The 20,459-nt window shown below is 41.2% G+C and overlaps 1 protein-coding gene across 1 annotated transcript in view; it reads right to left on the reverse strand.

Moving 5' to 3' along the window:
* COL4A4 (collagen type IV alpha 4 chain) overlaps window positions 1-20,459 on the reverse strand; it is a 118,461-nt gene that overhangs the window by 81,281 nt on the left and 16,721 nt on the right. The window contains exons 4-6 of the mRNA XM_081052078.1: window positions 19,379-19,545; window positions 16,693-16,735; window positions 12,372-12,449 (exon numbers count right to left, since the gene is read on the reverse strand). Coding sequence (XP_080908204.1) covers window positions 12,372-12,449; window positions 16,693-16,735; window positions 19,379-19,440 — 183 coding nt within the window. The 5' untranslated portion in view covers window positions 19,441-19,545. The remainder of the gene's footprint in view (window positions 1-12,371; window positions 12,450-16,692; window positions 16,736-19,378; window positions 19,546-20,459) is intronic.

The following is a 20,459-nucleotide window of genomic DNA, read 5'->3' on the forward strand; positions in this document are numbered from 1 at the left end:
AAAGTAGGAATAAATAATGACTTCAGCTCAACCTCCCTACCTATGTTAATTAATCTTATTGGTTATTTAATTAACGTAAGTTAAAAGTTCTCATTTTTCTTAAATAGAAGGCTCGGGGTATAACTGCTTTTTCATTAAATTTGGGACTTATTTTACATCTTAACATGCAATTTATACAAAACTCCTAAATTATCTTTTTTGAATGCTGCACTTTCCAATAATGTATCATTTAAAAACAACAAAATGTATGTTTAAACATAAAAGGGTAACTAAGTAAGAGCGTTAATTAACTGGCTATAAATCTCTACAGTGTGTTTCGTTTTAGAGTGTGATGTCCCATCCGGAGAACTACTGGAACTTTGAAGAAAAAGAAAGAAAAAAAGAGTGCTAAGAATGTCAGAACTCCATTCAGTATAGAAATGTGTCCTGATTTGAGAAAGTGCCACCTAAAACACTTTCAAAAACAAACGATACAAGGAATGGTTGTTTGCACTATTAAATTCTTTGCCCCCATCTTCACCCTCCTCCCCTTGCTTCCTTGTCATTTCTGAGCATGCTCTGTTCCTTCACATACTTTGATGTCCTATCCCAAAAGTGTCTCCCCCAAGTCATCACTCAATCCTCCCAGGGACAGACTCCCCCATCTCCTGCCCTCCCCCAACACACCCTTCAGAATCGGATGTCTCTCCAAGATGCCTCTGTAACAACACTCCCCACCTGTTACTGTGATCATCTCTTTACCCTCCCAACCCCACACCCACCAGACCAGGAGCTTCCAGAGGGCGGAGCCTAGGTGCCCGAGGCCATGGTGGTAAGAAAGAGAAGAATAAATACTTCATAAAATAATTTGGTCAGACCCCCACCCACCCAACCAAAGGAAGGCTGTGTAACAGGAAAAGAAGCTGCTTTCTCACGTTTCTGAACTGTCATTCCCAGAACTTTGGCCCACAGTAGTTACACGAACTTGAACTTGTGATGATGATGATGATGATGATGGTTCTACCTTAGGAGAGTGGAGCACACACCCCACCACAAACAATGGTCCTGAATGCAGTAATGTTGGTGTCCTTTCCTTGTTTAGAACACAGGCCTTGTTATGCTTTCATTTCAACCATATTAAATGACAAATACAACCCCAACTTTGCAAGTGGAAAAACTAATATAAAATACGAAATGCTTACATTTTTACAGCTGCTAGAAGACTTTGCTGTTTGTTTTATATTTAGTGCTGTTTTTTCATACTAACAGTTTATTATGGGGTAAATTTTAAAAAAATACACTAAACTTTGCATAACAGTATTAAATCTCAGAAAGATGCCCATGAAAATTTTCCAAATACCAGTCTTTGAAATGGTCATTGTTAGTTCACCAAATTTGAGTAAATAATTTATCCACAGCAATGTAGAGAATACTGCCATTTCCATTAAATTATTTCATGTAAAAGAAGGAGTCAGTAAAAAAACAGCTATGTTTACAAGTAGATATTTGAGCTTACTTATTATTGGGCTCTAATAGAATTAACTTAAGGAAGAACAAGCATAAATAACAGGCCCATGATACACATTTCTGTAACTAGAGAATCATTAAATAATCACAGGAATTTGCGTCTTTTTAAAAAACCTTTTGTTTTTACAGAAATATCCTACTCCTAACCATGCCCCCTCCTCCCACAAACAATAATGTGCTATACAATGGATTGCTACATTGCATTCAATCTAGCAAAAGGGAAAAAAATGCCCGGTGGAATGACTGGCTTCAGATATAGTATCCCATGATTGATTGATTGATTTTTTTATTTTATTTTTGTTTTTATGCTATCATGTGCACAGAATGGCCTCTGTGGTTTGTGACTTCCAGTGGAAGACGGTGAGGTCCGAAAACAGATTCAATGAATCCAAAACTGGCAATTGTCTTGACAGCTGAGGAAACTTTGGCATGCCATGTGAAGCCACAACGTCATCCTCCTTTCACTCAAGGGCAAATCTGACACTGTGTCACCAGACCCAGTACATGGGCCTCCCCACTGCGGCTACTGTAGCACTAGGCTCTGGGCCACCTGGACAGATAAAGGACGAAGGCCATCAGAGTGGACAGAGTGGCATGCCTACCCGACTCTGAGGCCAGAGCTTTCCTTTAGGATTTCATTCCTTGTTCATTGTCACTGGCAGGCACGTTTCTTGAGCAGGGCTAGGATCAAATGGTTTTAATTTCAGCAACTTGGTAGAAGAGACCAACAGATAAGAGACTATGTACATCTTTAAAACCAAAATCTTCAGATCAGACTTTTGGGCTGCACTGATTTGCTTGTCCCCAGGAACCAAACACTGTTTCCAAACCAGGAGCCAAGGCTCAGAGACATGAAGCAAGTGGCTATCACCTGAGGAAGTAGAGATTTGAACCCAGCTCCTCTGATGTCAAAGGTGCTGTTTCCCCTTTCTACCCCAGTCCTTCTCAGCTCCACTCTCCTACAAATTCTCATACCCACCTGTGGGGACAGAGCCCCAGAGAACAGTTTCCAGGCTCTCGGCCTCATGTGGAGAGGTGCTGGCTCGGATAGTAGATGGCCGTCAGCTGTGGCTGGTTGGCCATCAGCTGTAGCCATTGAGCCATTGGCCACTGATATAACTGCCGCGGCTACGGAGGGGAGCGGAGGAGAGTGAAGGAGGAGACTGGAGGAGAGTGAAGGAGAGTCAAGGAGAGTCGGTCGGTTGGCAGCAAAGTGGACAGCAGGTCACACGTCGTGTGAACCCAACCTCCATTGAGACCATAGTGGTATGACTTCCCTACCTATGGCTCCGTGGGTGTTCCTTTTGGGCCTAGCCACATCCTGCGTTCTTATGTGGGGAGCGGGAGCTGAGGCCCCGCCGGACGCCCCGCACGACAAATGGCGCAGTGAGCGGGGTCCCCCGCGTGACACCACCCTAAAACAAGGAACACCTCAATAGACTCATCACCTATTTTTCATTATTGTTTCGTGCATGCTACTGTAATGTCTGCTTGGGATGATGTCTAGTAAGCTGCTTGAGGCCAGGCATCTGTGTACATTATTACTGGCCCAACGCCTCTGTCACTATCTCGCACAGTATAAATTCTAAACACATACTTATGGAATGCAGAATTGATTAAGACGTTTATAATTTCAACAAACAAAGAAGCATTCGGCTGCACCCTTCCTGCCTTTCTAAAGCCTGACTGTCATTCAACCATTAGGCCACTAGGTGACACCATAACATCACTTAACCCTCCAAAGGACTCCATTCGCCGCTTAAACCCTTTAGCTAGTGCCTCCAGGGTCCTCCTCAGTTACCGGGGAAACCGCTGGGTATTACTAAGAGTTATAAAAATAATGAAACAGGTTACTCCAAGATTAGACAGTGCAAGGAGACTGAACTGTGGGGGCAGAGTTTTTTCTTGTACCTTAAGTTCTCTTCATTTGTTAATGAGGGAATAATTGGATCCATTTATCCAGGAGTAACACTGGGGATTTTCAGTTGTGTTCTTAAGAGGCAGCATGGTGGAGTGGAAAGAACACTGAGCTGAGAACCAGAAGACATGGCTTTCTCAGGGAACAATTAGCTCACTGCAAAGTACTTTTCCCATTTAAAAAATATGGCGTACTAACAGCCCAACATCGGAAACCTGCTGAGGCACCTGAAGGGGACAGTGTTTAGAGCTCTTGGTAGGCTCCCTAAGGGGCAGTAATCCAGCTGACTCTCCCTCCTTCTTCCTACCTGTGTCTTCTGTGCTGCTCCCCTTCCTCCCAGTGGTGGAGTTCCTCCCACAGCTCTGCAGGGCTGCCCTGGCCTCTTCTCCCTTCTCACTTTCTCTTGAGCAAACTCATGCTTTTCCAGAGGATCCATCACATCCAACTCTGATATTCACTCCATTTTCCTCTCGAGCCCAGACCTCTCTTTGGGAGTCCCTGCCACATATCCAACTGATCTCAAGTTCTACAAATCAGAAACTGGACTCGGGGGTTCACGATCATCCCCCCAAAGTGCTTCTCAGCGGTACACCACTACTCACGCAGCCGTTGCCACCTCACCCGGGCACATCTAACTGCAAATGACCCACAGGGAGTCTCCCTCTCCTTCCTGTCAATTCTGCCTCCCAAGTATTCCCAACACCCATCCACTTCCTCCCACCTCCACCCTCACCGCCTTGTTGAGCCACCATGACCTCCCACCTGTGGCGGTCTCCTCTCAGGTTTTCCCTGATATTGTCGTTCCCCACTCTGTATTCTCCAAACAGCAGCTGGAATGATCTTACAACATACATTCAACCTGCCTCCATTCTTAAAATCTTTCAAAGCTTTCCTGATCATACAAGACAACCCGAATCTGCTTTTTCAACTGCATCTCATGCCACGTGCTCCCTCACCCACTTTGGTCAAAACTTTTTGGCACCTTGCAGTCCCTCAAACACGCCAGCCCATCTGTTTCCCACTTCAGGGCCCAAGAGGCTGTTGTCTCTGCCCAAATACTTGTAGTGAGTTGAACGATGGCTACAAAAAAAGTATGTCCCCATCTTGATCCCCTGAACCTGTGCATTTTACCTTAGATACAAAAGATGTGATAAGGTTAAAGATCTTGAGATGAAGAATGTATCCTGGATTGTCCAGGTGGCCCTAAATGCCATCACACGTATCCAGAGAAGAGGAACACAGAGAAAGATTTGATATAGGCACGCAGAGACTGGAGTGAGATGGCCACAAGCCAAGGAACCCTGACAGCTACCAGAAGCTAGAGGAAGGAAGGAGCAGATTCTCTCCTACTGCCTATGCAGGGAGTTGGCAATGCCTTTGCTTTTGGACTTCTGCCCTCTAGAACTTGGGAGAAAATACGTTTCTGTTGTTTTAAGCCATCAAGTGTGTACTAATTTGTTACGGCAGTCCTTGGAACTAACGCAACATGCTTCTTCTGGGTTGTTGCTAGGGAACCACTGATTCCACCAGGTCTAAGCTGAAGTGTTGACCCACAGCTCCCTCACCCACCCCCCCTTCACCTCCGCCACACACACACTCCTCTGCAAAACCCAGTTAGGGCACCAGATTATGCACCCAGGGAGAGAGCAACGAATTCGCTCTTTGCTCTGATCCCTAGAACCGTACCTGGCACTCAGCAGGCACCCAGAAATAATGACTAGAGGGTGAATCTCTGCCTCTCCTTCCAGGCTCCGAGCTCCAGGTCACAGGGACTTTCTTCTGCCTCCATTCCCTCGACCTCACAGCCTCGTCACATGCCTGGCACACGGAGAATGCTCGGTGGCTCTTAGTTGAATGAGTGGATTGAATGACTAGTTATTTGCTGAATGAATTGCAGAGAAGATTGTATGACAGAGGAGTGAAAAAATTTGCACCTTGGAGACAGCTGTTTTCCTGTGGATTTTTTGGCAACTTACTGAAAATGGTATTTGAAAGGAGAAAAATATTTTCCTTTTCTAAAAACTTTGTAATTCAGCATTTTAACTCATTTGAGCAGATGGTCAGTGGCCCTAGAGAGTGTTCTTAGAGTCACAAATGCCGCGCCCCACTTTCCCACATGGAACACACCCTGCTTTGGCGTGCACCTGTATTGCTAGCCCTTATTTCTCACCAACGACAAGGCTGCTTCCACTTTGGCAATGACCTTGAACCTCCCGAGTTCTGTGTAGTCCCACATTTGCTGAGCTCTGCGGCTGCCTGGTCTTGGTTCACGCTAGGTCGCAGAGCTCAGCAGTGGTTGCTATGGATTTGAAGTCCACGTGAGGAAACCAAAGGTTTGGCCACAAATCACTGACAACTTAATGAGGTGACTGACGGGGGCAGTTACTCCAAAATCTACCTTCAGACCCAAACTGCAACTAGGAATCTCGGGTGAGGTTTGGTACACCTGGACTGTTTAGAAAAGGATATGTTCTATGGCATAGGAGGCAAATATAAGCTTGCTTTATCATAGTCTTCTTTCTCAAGCACAAATGCTAGATTTAAAGAGAGAGATTTGCCCACTTACTGAGCACGGTGGTCGTTACTTGGAGTTATCCTTCTATTAATATACAGGTACCAGGTACTACAACTACTGTTACCGCTGTGATTAATAATAAACCCACGAGTATGAAATGACAGGCACGTCTCCTCCCTCTGTCTCCCGGACCCCCACACCCTGTTCAGAAATACTTCCTCAAGCACCTACATAAGGAATCCTGCAACTGAAGACTCATTCTTTTAACTTGCAAGTTTTTCATTCTTCAAAAATCAAGGTTAATACTCCTGACAGAGGGAATACTTTAACAAGCTCCACCAGAGTTATAAACTGGAAGCTGGTGGGCTGAACTCTACCAGGAAATTTGTTAGACACTATGTTTTTGTAAAAAAAAAAAAAAATTCTGAATTCTGATGCATTTACATGATAAATGCATCGTCCATTTCCCCAATAGTCCCCAAGGCCTACTGTCACATCCTGGGGTCCCCTCACTCAGGCGAGTTGCTGTCCCCTGTAGGCACCTGGGTATGTCACCTTAGATAGTGTTTCATTTATCAGAGAATTCTCCAATAGAGATCAAATGAGCTAGAGAGTTAGTTCTTGGAGGAGAAAGACACGGCAAGAAAAAGGAGAAAGCAGAACCCCAAAAATAAGGGGTTGGTGACAGACCAAATATACCAACTTCTCAGTTGTCATTGGAACTTGCCTGCATCAAAATATAACATAATTGACTTATATGAACTTTGGGACATAAAAATAATTGCTCTGAGCCATGTGTGAGGCTACAGCTACAGAGGGCACTACAACCCAGCTGTATGAGAGATGTAGAGACTGGGTTCTAGAACTTTGTGTGCAAATAATTTAATATGAAAACTATTAACAATAATTAAAATTTCTCAAGTAAATTCCATTTTTATCATGGAATACAGGCTCTTAGAAGTGTAAGGAACAAGTGAATGAGATTGCAGGAAAAATACTTGTACATTTTTTTAGTGATTTAAAATTCCCAAAGGAAAGACTGATTTGCAAATGTGTGATTTTAGTTTCCAAACCAAAAAAACAACTAAGACAGGTCTTGAGTTTTGAGTCATTTGACCTCTTTGTATGTAAAACCACTAAATTATAAAGTTGTATTTATTTCACAGTTGCTATACTTCCCTGAGTGGAAAACAATATGAATATATTTTATTCTAGAAAAAAACTATAGAGGGTATCTTTATTATCATGCCAATTACTAATGCAGAAGGCATAAAAAGTTGTACCCTAGTCTATAAAGACAAGTAATTTTGTCTCCCACAAAGAGATCACCATCAAAAACATGGAAGTTTCCTCAAAGTTATTACTGGCCATACCTGAAATTCACAAGGGAATTTGAACTATGTGAGATGACTCATTTAATAACAGGTTTTAAATGCTGTGTGTCATGGAAAACGGGGGGATGAGTCCCCGCTAATTCTGTCCCCTCTACTCTTGGAGATGGCTAGTGTCCTTACATGCATGCCGCATACATCCTGGCCACCAGCTCAGACTCCAAATCCTGTCCAGGCTGGAGTCTGAGTTTTAAGTTATTGACTTACATATATGTTAACTACCTATTGCATGCCATCCATTGGGATCAAAGAAGTACCAAAAATGACGCACAGTTCTCAAAGGAGAGAAATAAAAGTCGGTAGCTTACGTTACTCTAGTGTCCACTATGGGCCAGGAACCCACATAAACATATCATATGTTTCCGAATGACCACCTTTACAAAGTATGTGTTTACAATCTAATCAAGAGGATCAGGCAAATCCATACTCAAAAAAACATAGCTATGAGCCAGAGTATAAGAAGTTACATGAAAGGAGACCAGGTTCCCACCAGGGGACATCGGCAGGGGCTGGAATGGGCAGGCAGCTTTGTGGGGAGGCATGGTGGCGGGGGGGGCATCTCCACTGAGCTCCTTTGGGGAAAACAGGAAAGACGGAAGCAGAGTGGAAGTGGGAAGGCATTCTAGAAAAGGGTAGAGAAGTGAACAGATTATGTTCAAGAGTGAGTGAGAAGCCCACCTAATACAGGAGAGGGTTCAAAAGGGAAGTAATAGTGATTACTGCTGGAAAAACATGTTGAGGCTAGACTGTGGTCCTCCAGCAGAGCATTGATGACACTGAACTTCAATTCTGTCCACATCGAAGCTGCTGCCCTTGATTCTGGGCCTTAGATACACCCCAGCTCCCCCTCAAACTCTAGCTTCAACGTCTAATGAAAACCCTAACCTCAGTCACTCCATGGCATGGGGCAGCCTGGCTTCCCAACAATTGCTTTAGAAGCAGTTTTGATTTGGGGCCTGAACAAACTACTCACTCAGGCATTAAGCCATAAAAGAATACACAGGAATTTCTTTCTTAGGAAAGCCTGGCTTTGCCACTCAGGGGCTATGCCACCTCAGGCAGATGCTCAGGCCTCCAGAATTTGGTATATTCCTGTTTTTATAGTCCACTTTGAGCTGTCACTGTGGCTCAAGAGATGGTATGGGAGTGGGCTGGCTGCTGAGGACTTGGGAGAGCCCGCCTCCCAAACCTCCCAGTGCTACACAGACTCCACGCTCCCAAATTCCCTGCTGGAAAATGTCACCAGCAACGAGTAGCCCTCCCTTGGGACCCATCTGTCTCAGGAAGAGCAGAGGCTGAGTGGCGTTCCCCACACAGCACTCTGTGACACACAGAAATGGTGACACAGCCAGCGGAGGGCAGGCCCTCCCCGGGAGCCCTCCTACCCCACAGGCTGACAGCTGTGCTACAGGGTGCAAAAGGCACCCTCCAGGCACGCGACTGCTTGTGACTGCTGATCAGCCCAAGGAGACAGGAGAGAAAGGGTGTCAATGTGAGAAAACTGAGGCTTGGGCACATGAACGTGTCCACCTGAGCTCACAAAGTCATGACGAAAACTGGTGTTTCCACCTGAGCGTCACCATCTTCTCATTGATCCTGGAGCAAACACGGGGATGGAAGCCAGATTCCGGGGGTGCTTCCTGTTTCTCCCACATACTAGCAAATTATTCAAACCTCTTGGAAACGTGATTCCTTGTATTGACAGATGGAAATAACAATCACACCAGCCTGACAGGGCTGTGGTAATCCTTTAAAGCAAGGGTCCCCAACTTTGGCACTTGGGGACAGACAACTCTTCGGCGTGGGGACTGTCCTGTGCCTTGCAGGGTACCAGGCAGCATCCCTGGCCTCTGCCCACAAGGACCAGTCACACCTCACTCCACCCAGTGTGACAACCAAAAAATGTCTCTAGACATCACCAAATGTCCTCACTAAAACAACTCTGGGCCTTATTTATATCTGAGGACCACACCACGCTGGCTTTATCCAGCAACTGTTCCTCTTTGTTTTGTGGTGTCCCCATCCTCTTCCTGCCACAGAGCTGACCCATCCATTCTCCTTGGGTCTCAAGTTCAAAGGATCTTAACATTTAGATGCACTAATTTCTTTTCCTTTTCATTTATACAATCTTAATATGTCTATATTAACAACCTCACACAAAATCCAGGCTTTTCTCCCCTTGAATAATGTGTATGTTTATAAGGAAAGGACTAAACCCACTTCTCAGATTACTACTTTTTATGTCCCTACTTAAGAAAAAAAATTTTTGAGATATAATCGACATACAACATGATGTTAGTTTCAGGTATACAACACAATGATTTGATATATGTCTACATTGCAAAATGATCACCATAATAAGTCTAGTTAACATCCATCACCACACATAGTTACCAATTTTTTTCTTGTGATGAGAACTTTTAAGAACTACTCCCTTAGCAACTTTCAAATGTAAAGTACGGTATAATTAACTATCGTCACAATGCCGCTACATGACATCCCCAGGACTTATTCCTTTTATAACTGGAGGTTTGTACCTTTTTTTTTTTTATTTTCTTATTATCATTTTATTTATTTATTTATTTTTTTATTTTGTAATAGTTTTATTTTATTTTATTTTATTTTTACATCCCTCACACCGTGAACCCCCCTCCCCCCATCCACCACCACCCCGACCTCACACTGAGCCATCACATTATACACATAAAATTATAGTTGGCATTCATTAATGTCCAGCCTCTGGTGTACAATGCCATGACCAGGCATCCACAGTATCCCTGAGGTGGTCTCCCAAACAGGACACATGTCCATCGGACACCCAACAAAATCCCCAAACACTATTGAATAAATTCCCCAAAGTAATTCTCAAAAAACCCTGAGGCCATCCTGTGGTCACCAGCCGCCCCCCAAACCCTTCACCCTTCCCTCCATCCCCAACCCCCTCCCCCCCGCCCATCTAACAACTCTCGGTTTTTTGTGTCCCCAAAACTGTTTCTGATTAGTTCATACACATATTCTTTTCTTTAGATTCCGCATATAAGTGAGATCATATGGTACTTGTCTTTCTCTTTCTGACTTATTTCACTTTACATAATGTTCTCTAGATTTATCCATGTTGTTGCAAATGATAAGATTTCTTTTTTCTTTATGGCTGCGTAGTACTCCATTGTATAAATGTACCTTTTGTTTTTAAATTATATCATGAAGTACAAATTGCCAGTTATAAAAATAGTCATGAGGATGTAAAGTACAGCATAGGGAATGCAGTCAATAATAATATAATAACTGTGTATGGTGTCAGATGGATACTAGACTTCTCGAGATGATCACTTTGTAAGTTATATAAATGTCTAATCACTATGTTGTACACCAAAACTAATATAATATTGTACATCAACTGTAATTGAAAAATAAAACTTATATCATGAAAGTGGCTTGAGAAAGCTCAAGCTATATTCTGATCACTGAAATTTTTGAAGCATTGCAGAAGAAACAAAGCAGTTGAAGCAGAAGGGGATTTACTTCAACATAAGCTCTATAGCAGGGGTGTCCAAACTTTTTTCCACGTTTTTCACAAAGGGCCATATGCGGTAAAATACACAAACAGCCGGGCCACTCACTCGAGGTGAAGCACGTATTGCCTCACCTGGTTTATTTAAGTAAACTAAATATATTTTTGGAATTTGCTGCGGGCCAATTAACAATGGATTGCGGGCCACAGTTGGCCAGCGGGCCGCAGTTTGGACACCCTGCTCTATAGGGCAGCTGCTTACAGGAAAAGAGCTTGGCAAAGGATCCCCATACGTACTGCACTCTTACTATGTGACGATGAAGAGATGCTGTAGGAGAACTATATGGTCCCTTCTCTCAGGAAGGTCGCTTTCCATGTTCTTGTAGACTGATCTTTACTGGATTGTCCTTTTTGAGGGTCAAGCCCCATAGGATTGATTTGGCCCTGTTTCACTAGAATCATTGCTCTGACTCAAAAACTGTCCCAAGCTTCCGAAACATATTCCTTTCTGATAAGACTGTGGCCATATTTTTAATCAAAATAATTGTTTGATCTAACTCTCAGCACAGATGTGTTAGTGGGCTGCCAACTGCTACTGTCAGAATATAAGGGAGCATTTCATAAGTGTTCAAGAGACCTGGTGTACAGTAATCAAGAAGGTTCTTGCACAATGAAGAACAGAATCCACTGTAGTCAGTAAAAGCACCATCCTGGCTGGACTTGAGCAAGACACCAAATTACTCTGTGTTTCTGTCTTCTGCACAGCAAAGTCAGTACAATAAGACAGTGAGAGGGCTGTTGCCAGGAATCAGGGAGCTAGTAAAGCATTTTAAGCACATAAAGCCTGGCACATCAGAAGCACACGAGAAATGTACCTAACACCTTGATTACAGAACACTATTCCACAGGATTTCAATAGGTGTTATTCAAAAAGGGCTTGTGGTCCAACGTCCAGAAATACTACTCTAAACAAAGTTAAGCAGCTTTTTTTCCCGCCACTCACTGCAATACTTTTGAGAACCTTTAAAATGCTGATATGCAACATGAATATCAAGATGGCAACCCAGTACATATCATTTAAGACCGGAACACTTTCTACATAAGGCAAGTCACAAAACCAGTGTTGTATAAAACACTGGGTGAATCACTGCTTCCCAGACTATCTTTAAGACTTACACATGGCCTAACATAATTGGGATTGCTTACCAAATGTACAGAATTTTTATTATAAAATATATAAACATTGCCGACTACCAAAACGTGCTAAGAATCTGGGACTACTTAGTGTTAAAAAAATCACAAAGGTTCAAAATTCAATTTGCTGTCCATGTTGAGTTTTAAAATTTTTTATCGTGCTAAGAACACTTAACATGAGATCAACCCTCTCAACAAATTTTTAAGGGAACAATACGTTACCATAATTTACAATACGTTACAATACTTCTACTGCTTAACTGAAATTTTACGTCCTTTGATTAGTAACTTCCCATGGCCCCTCCCCACAGCGTCCATGTTGATTTTTACACTTACCCGAGACCCCTTTTCAGGAAAGCACTGGCAAACAGAGCAGTCTCTTCCTCCACAAGGACCAATGAACTTCTTTCCACTCTGCAAAGTGAAGCATCTGATTCAGTGTACCACTACTGATCCCTCAGCTGGGTACATGACATATACATTAAAACAAGCACGCTTGGTCTATGTAACTCGTGAAAATTCCACAGTATAATTTTCCCTGAATCTGTGACAAGAAGAGACTAATATTGATATGTAAAAAGGCAAAGAATGTACATTGTGGCTTGATAATAAAGAGGGTTGATATTAGGTGAGCAAGAGTATAAGTTTATGTGAGCTAGAATAAATTATGTAAGCTAGGATTTTTGTTTTTCTAAAAGGCTCCTTCTGTAAGCCATTTTGCTTTAACCAGACTCTTCTGCCATTTTTCTCTTCTGATAAGATTCATTTACCAAGCTGTAAACAATCTTAGAGCATAAACTATGTAGTTAGGAAAACAGTAAGTGCACATTGATATCTAATTTAAATTATAAGTCCAGCTTTTTTAAGGGAGAACCTCGTGCTTTACCTCCAATCAGCTACGGCACATCTCACTCATCCAATCCCTCTGGCTCAATGCTTTGGGCACAGCCTTCCACTTGAAATTTGCTAATTTCAATTTGCTAATACTACAATTTGCTACAATTTGCTAATACTCCAAGATGGCTCCTCTAATGTGTCTCTCAACCAGAAAACTCCTGAACTTGAAAAATTTGGGCACTTTACCTACTTTTAGCTAACTTTTCTTCAACACTCTCTTTAGAGAGTTGCTCCACACTCACATGTTTTGTTAACTTTAATGCTTCCTCCAAACATTCTCCCCCACACACAACCTCCACACGCACACACACATGTACACACGTGCCCTTTGGGAAAAATTAGTCCCTTGTTCTCACAAATCCTTGTTATCTCTATCCAGAGTCATCAGTCACTTCAGTACAAAAGTATATTTACAGAGTTAACTGTTTCCATAAGTAGATCCCTTAATGACAAACAGGCCCCATAATGCATTGCAGTGAAAATGAGCTCTAAGTGTTCATTCACAGACTTGGGGCTGTGGGTTGGGAGGGAGTGGTGCTAAAAGCAGCTCTAGGTACTAGGAGCTGAGGGCACAGATAGAAATATCAGTAAGGAATCAGGGACAAACTTTGCCTAGTTCATGATCTTGCCTAGGCCAGCCCTCATTGCAATGTGTAACATATTAGCCACATATTTCTATAATTGATAGATCTTTTTCAATTCAAGCTGTAAACTTAAGCCTTTAGACCAATGTACAATGGGGAAACATAGACATTTAAACCAATATTTATAGTTCTCATGGAAGACATATATATGTATACATTCATACTTATGTATATATACAGGTATGTATGTGAATATATATGAATGTATATGTGTCTATATATGTATATGAAAGGGAAAGTAATCTATCCAGCATGTATTTTTCTTTTCAGTCACACAATACAATTTAGACTTCTTTTTTTCTGGAAAAATATGCTCAGAAACAATCCAAAAATAGTATCTTTACATTAAGCATTAATAAAGAACATACATTTATAAACAACACTCTTAAGGGTCATTGAAAATATATAAGAATTTGAACCTTGACAAGAGCCAAGCAATGAGATAATTTAAGTGTAAAATGTATTTGAAGTTTCGGAAATATATGCCTCTTGAGTTCTGAGCAATATTGTTATCTACAATGCAGAAACATTCAGTTCAAAACTTTGATAAAGTAAAATAAACAAATAAATAAACAAATATCCAGGGCCAGATCAGGACAGCATGAAAGCACTTAAAATAACTAGTCTGAACTTGGGTTCATTTAAGGTTGGGTTCATCAGTGTAGTATGAAAACAACCAGAGAGGGGGAAAGAAAGAAGGTCAGTTGATTAGATGACTTGGGAATAAAGGCAAGTTTGTTATTTTATTGGTTTTTTTTTTTTACTTAATTGTGCCAAGCATCACTGAGACATTTATAGCAAAATCACATGTCAGAGAAGAATCAGTTTAAAACAGATTAGCAAATTCTAATAAAGAAACAGAAATAGTTGTATATAAAGCTTTGACTTGAACTAACAAAAGCAAAAAGCAAGAAGTGATTTTAGTCTCTACAAAGTTCTTCTACATTAGACATATCCCAATAAACATCACTTTAATAGGGGGAGGTATTTATACAGGAAGAAGCATCACCTCAAAAAAGACTGTAGAAACCCATTAACAGAAGATAAAGACTATGTCTCAGAAAAGTCACCATTCAAAATATAAACCATGTTCACCGGGAAAACACTGATATTCTCAAAAACCACTGTTACTATTCAAAGAGGAAAAGAGAAAAGTCACTATCTGCTTTATCTCAGATATTTTTAAATAAATATTTATTGCATAGAAAGTTCAAGAAAATAAATTATTTTCTAGATTAGTGATCTGTCCTATATGTGCACGCCTATTTTCTTTTTCAAAAAATAAATAACATATGCCCATGATGAAAAATTCAAATAGTACAAGAGAGTATAATGGCAAAAGGCATTTTCTCTTCCAACCTTGGCTTTCTATTCCCTTGCCTAGAGGTAGTCAATCTCTTCAAATAGGTGTCAGGGCATTTATGAGCACATTCATACAATCACATACACACACACACACACACACACACACACACACACATACACACACACACACACACACATCTTTTGTGTGATTTTGGTCTTGTTTTATTTTTACCCAAATGTTATAGTCCCCTATACCTTGCTGTTTTCACTTAATAAGATGTCTTCAAAATCATTCTGAAATAATACATACGGCTATCCATCAAAGTACTATAACTTATTTAATCAGTCCTTATTGGTAGGCATTTAGCTACCTCCTTTGTTTTGCTATTGAGCACTACCCTGCAACTAGTATTCTTCTGCATTTATCTTTATGTACAAGTCATTATAAATACATATGATAAATTCCAAAAAAGGAAATTCCTATGTCAACAGGTATATGCCATTGAAATTCTGCAGGATAATTCCAAATTGCCTCCCATAGATATTGCATAAATTAATATCTCTACCTTTAAAACCCAACTACAGTATAGCCACTTTTTGTGTGAACTCTCTAGGATCTCTATACACAGCCTGGTAGGAGGAGCCAGGCTAGCTAGAACAATCTTTGGTTCAGGAATTATATTCACTTATATGAAACATAAGAAACTAAGAAAGTGAAATTTAGGACTCTGTCAACTTTCATAATAGAAAAAAGAGAGGGTCCAAGATGGGGGCTTAGGTAAACGTTATGCCTACTACATCCCGGGATCACACCAAAATTACAAATAAATTATAAAACAGTCAACCTCAAGAATCATCTGAAGACTAGCTGAACAGAACCCCTATAACTAAGGATGTAAAGAAGAGGCCACATGGAGACTGAGAAGAAAAAAAAGAACATAATGCAAAACTAAACTTAGGAAAATCAGGTGAGAAAAATATTTTTAAAAATTCACACATATGTATTTCAGTATGTTTCCATTTATTATTTCAAGTGATGCTCTCCAATGCATGTGAATTCAGTTGGACGAGTTTTATCATACCTACTTACTCAGAAGAAAACTGAGTCTTGGATAGGTTAAGAGATCAGTCATTGGCAGAGCCAAAAGCCAAAGGCTTCTCATTCCTGGACACATGAGCTTTCTGCTCCCGACTGGTAGAAAAAGGAAAACAGAAGGCAGCTTTTCTTTTATTTGCTTTGAAATGACCTATAACAACTTGCATCACAGAAACAACTGGGTGGATCCAAACTGGAGGATAGACAGACAGAGATGTGTTCACTAGAGTGATTTAAACCAGTTTAGTTGTCTAAAGATCGACCTGAGTTATAGGCCACCCATAGAGTTTCCCAGAAATGTCTGAGGTTGGGTTTAATAACTGAGATTCTTTAGCAAGAAGCAGAAGAAAGAGATCTTATTACAGAATGTTCTAGGCTTATCTTTTTCCAAAGTTAAAATGTTCAAATTTAATCTTATACTTCTTGATATAATCTTGGAAAGGCCCAGCTGCTTCCTGCCCACCTCCAAAAAAGGTTTTTAAGAAAGGGTTATATTATAAAATAAAGAAATCTCCAATGCCAATTGAAGGCAGTTTAGTAAGCAGTCTTGACTATAAAATATAAAAGAAACCTTAGAGTTCATCTAGTCCAACCCTTCATTTTACAGATGAGAAAACTAAATCCCAGAAAGCAATTTGTGTAAAAGTATAACAAACGTATTGCACTCAATAATGTGAATTTTCAACATGCGATCAGAGCTAATTAATGTACTTACCCCATATACATGTTGTACAGAAAAGACAATAAATATAAGTGACCTACGAAAAAGCAAAACCACAGATTAAACTGTTCATTTTCACGCAAACTAAATGGAACAGAAAAAGAACACAGGAATCAGTTCCAGAAAGCTTCCTTTTTTATGTCTAATAAGCTGCTGTCACCACCGATTGTCATCAGTGACAAGATAAATGTAATTGTGTCTCGGGCTGTCTTTATTGCCTTTCACCTTATTACTCAGTCAGGAAGTACTCATACCCCTTCAGTGGGGTCCTCACTGTGGTGGGTACCCACGACACTGAAGGTGAGACCTAGCTGGACAGATGAGTGAAGGGAAAGGACTGTTGGCATGAAAACCAGAGGAGAGAGGGAAGGAGGCAGCTTGGTTCAGGCACAATGCAGAGACTAGTGTATCCTGGATGCTATTAAGCGGAGCCAGCTGGAAGCAGGGAGCGTGGAAGGAAACCTAATTGGACTGAGAGATGGTTTGGAAGGCAAGGAAAATATGGACTAGATAGGGAAGCATTTGGTGGCTCAGGGTCTTATAAGTGAAGCAGAAATCTAACTGGAGTAACATCATTATTATAAACAAATTTTGACAGAGGAGAGATGCAACCAAAAGAGATCGCTGTGTGGACTGAATATTTGTGCCCCACCCCCCAATGCATATGTTGAAATCTTAACCCCCAGTGTTGTCGCATTATGAGGTGGAGCCTATGGGAGGTGAGTAGTCATGAGAGTGGAGTGCACACAAATAGAATCAGCACCCTCCATACAAGGGACCCCAGAGAACTCTCTCGCCCTCCGTCCACCATGAAGATACAACGAGAAGTCAGCAGTTTACAACCCAGAAGAGGACCTTCACGAGAACCAACCATGCTGATACCCTGATCTCGAATTTCTAGCCTCCAGAACTGTGAGAAATAAATCCTTGTGGTTTATAAGCCACCCAGTCTGCGATAATTGTCATTTCGGCCGGAACTAAGACAACCACTAACATTCACATGCATTTACTTCAGTCTTACATTGGTCCAAGAGCTTCCCTATCCACCCTTAAAACAGCGATGACGGAATTGGGGCTTCAGGTCACATCATCCCCAACAGTGGGAGGAGAACTGGGGCCCAGCCTGGTCTGTCACGTGTCTGCCAGCCTCGTTCTTTGTTCTGTGTAGAGTCATCACCCCAAATGAGCCTTCCTTCTCCACCCTCTACTCCTTCCTCTTGTGCTCAGAGACTGATAAGCACTATAGCAATCCACAAATTAAAGTATTTATAACTACTGTTTGCTGATTGGGTCCTTACCACTTTGGATATTTGTAAACGAGACTACGTTACATTTTATAGCAGTGTTGGCCTCCATACATACAGCCTCATTAAAACTGTCGTAGGGCATGTTTTTCCCACAGTTTACACAAGAGCAAACTGACTCCGAAATGTTGGTAACCTGCTCAAAAGGTCACCAGCAGAGTGGCATGGAGGTGACCTGGCTCAGGTCAGGTCTGAATGCCATCACTGTCCCTTCCCTCTTCCTCTCCTTCCTCCTGCTGCTGTATGTATTTAAAAATAAGACAATTCTTCCTTTTCTTCAAAGAACCCTTCACAATTAGGATTACTTTGCAGTTCTCTCCACCTCCACTCCAAATAAATAAGACTTGACTGCATTTCTGAATTACATCAATCCCCTTCTCACCACCCTCTCCTCCTTCACTGCCCATAATACATGTTCATCAGCTACAAAACTTCTCCTATTTTTCACTGTTTACCATTTCTCTGCCTTACATCCCAACACCTTTTCCAATCCCTGCTAACAATCTCACCTTAGTTTCCAACTGTTGCTGGAACACATCATCACAAACTCAGTCTCTTAAAACAACACAATGTTTTTTTTTCTCTTATGGTTCTGGAGATCAGAAGTCCAAAACGGGCCTCCCTGGTGAAAATCCAGGTGTTGGCAGGGCTGCGTTCCTTCTGGAGTATCGAGGGGAGAAGCAGGCTCCTGCCTTTCTGGATTCTAAAGTCTGCCTGCAGTCCTTGGCACACGCTCTCTGCCACCTTCAAATCAGCAATGGCGGGTCGAGTCTCTACCTGGCTGCATTTCTCTGACTTCTCCTTCCATCATCACATCCCTTCTCTGACTGACTCTCCTGCCTCCTTCTTTCACTTCTGAGGACCCTTGTGATTACACTGGGCCCAACTCTGATAATCCATAGTCTCCCCATCAAAAGGTCAGCTGACTAGCAATCTTAATTCCATCTGCAACCATTAATGCCCCCTTGCCCTGTAAGATACTCACAGGTTCCAGAAATTAGGACACACATCTTTGGAGGGCGTTCTCCTGCCTACCACATTTATAAAGTACATTGTCCTAACTCTCTTAGGTAGACAGACTTTGCTGCTCCGGACATAGAGGACAGTTTTTGTTATTCAAACCTGGTGAGTCAGAGAGCAGGAATCTGCAGACTTTTGATGAACATCTTCCCATTGGGTGATTATGTGGGTGAAATTCAAAGAAAGGATTGGTGTTTAACAATCAAAGTGAGTAGCAAAATGCCAGGCATAATCCACAGATTTCTGCAACGGTTTGGTTTTTTGACCCATGAAGCATTAATATAATTCATGCCTATAGAACTAACACTTAGGAGACATTTTTGAATAAAAGCAAGCGATCGCACTGAGACACTCACCAGGGATCTGTGGCCAAGGGTTTGTTCCACCTGAAAGAGCATCTTACTAACTCCACACACATGGCTTACTGCACAGTCTGGGCACTTGACAAAAACTCTGTCAGTCTTCTCTTCTCTTCCAGACGACTCCCATTTATAAGTGAGGTTCTATGTCCTGGATTTAAAGTCTGTATATGTTAAATATAAATATACCTCTTAATGGATTATAGTGGTGAAAGTAATTACTTTCATTATTCATAGTTAGTGATGGAAATATTTTCCAAGGGGAAACTTCAACAGTTTTTTGACATAACCTTTCCTCAGTGATGTCTAAACTGAATATCCATTTTTATTCTTAGAAATAAAATATTCTCAAATTCTTTGTGTCATAAATATATTTTCAAAAAAAGGTACATAGCTATAAATATAAAAACGCTTGTAGAAAAAATATTGCTTCATTTTCCTACGTGGAATTTTCCTCTATTTAATCTTTTCCCTTAAAATCCAGGTTAAAATTCACTCGTGGTGTTGTTGTTTAACTTTTGAAACTAGGAAAGAAACCCTCTAGTATAGAAATACACACTTTGCACACATACAGCAAATATATATAAAATAGTTTATGTAAAATAGTACAACCATTGTGGAAATACTTGGGCAGTTCCTCAAAAAGTTAAACAGAGCATTATCATATGAACCAGCAATTCCACTAATAGGTATATAACTGAGAAAATTGATAATATATATTCACACATAAACTTGTAGATGAATATTCATAAGAGAATTATTCATAACAGCCCAAAAGTAGAAACAACCCAAATGTCCATCAACTGATGACTAGATAACAAAATGTGTTATATTCTTACAATGGATTCGGCCATAAAAAGGAATGAAGTCCTGAGACATGAACTTTGAAAATATTATACTGAGTAAAAGAAGTCACATACTGTATGATTCCATTATATGAAATGTCCAGAATAGGCAAATCCATACAGACAGAAAATAGATTAGTAATTGTGAAGGGTTTGGGGGAGGGGAGGATGGGGAGCTACAGGTTTCTTTTTGAGGTGATGACAACGTTCTGGAATTAGATAGTGGTGATGGC

This window comes from Rhinolophus hipposideros (genome assembly GCF_964194185.1).
Source record: "Rhinolophus hipposideros genome assembly, chromosome: 6".
NCBI lineage: Eukaryota > Metazoa > Chordata > Mammalia > Chiroptera > Rhinolophidae > Rhinolophus > Rhinolophus hipposideros.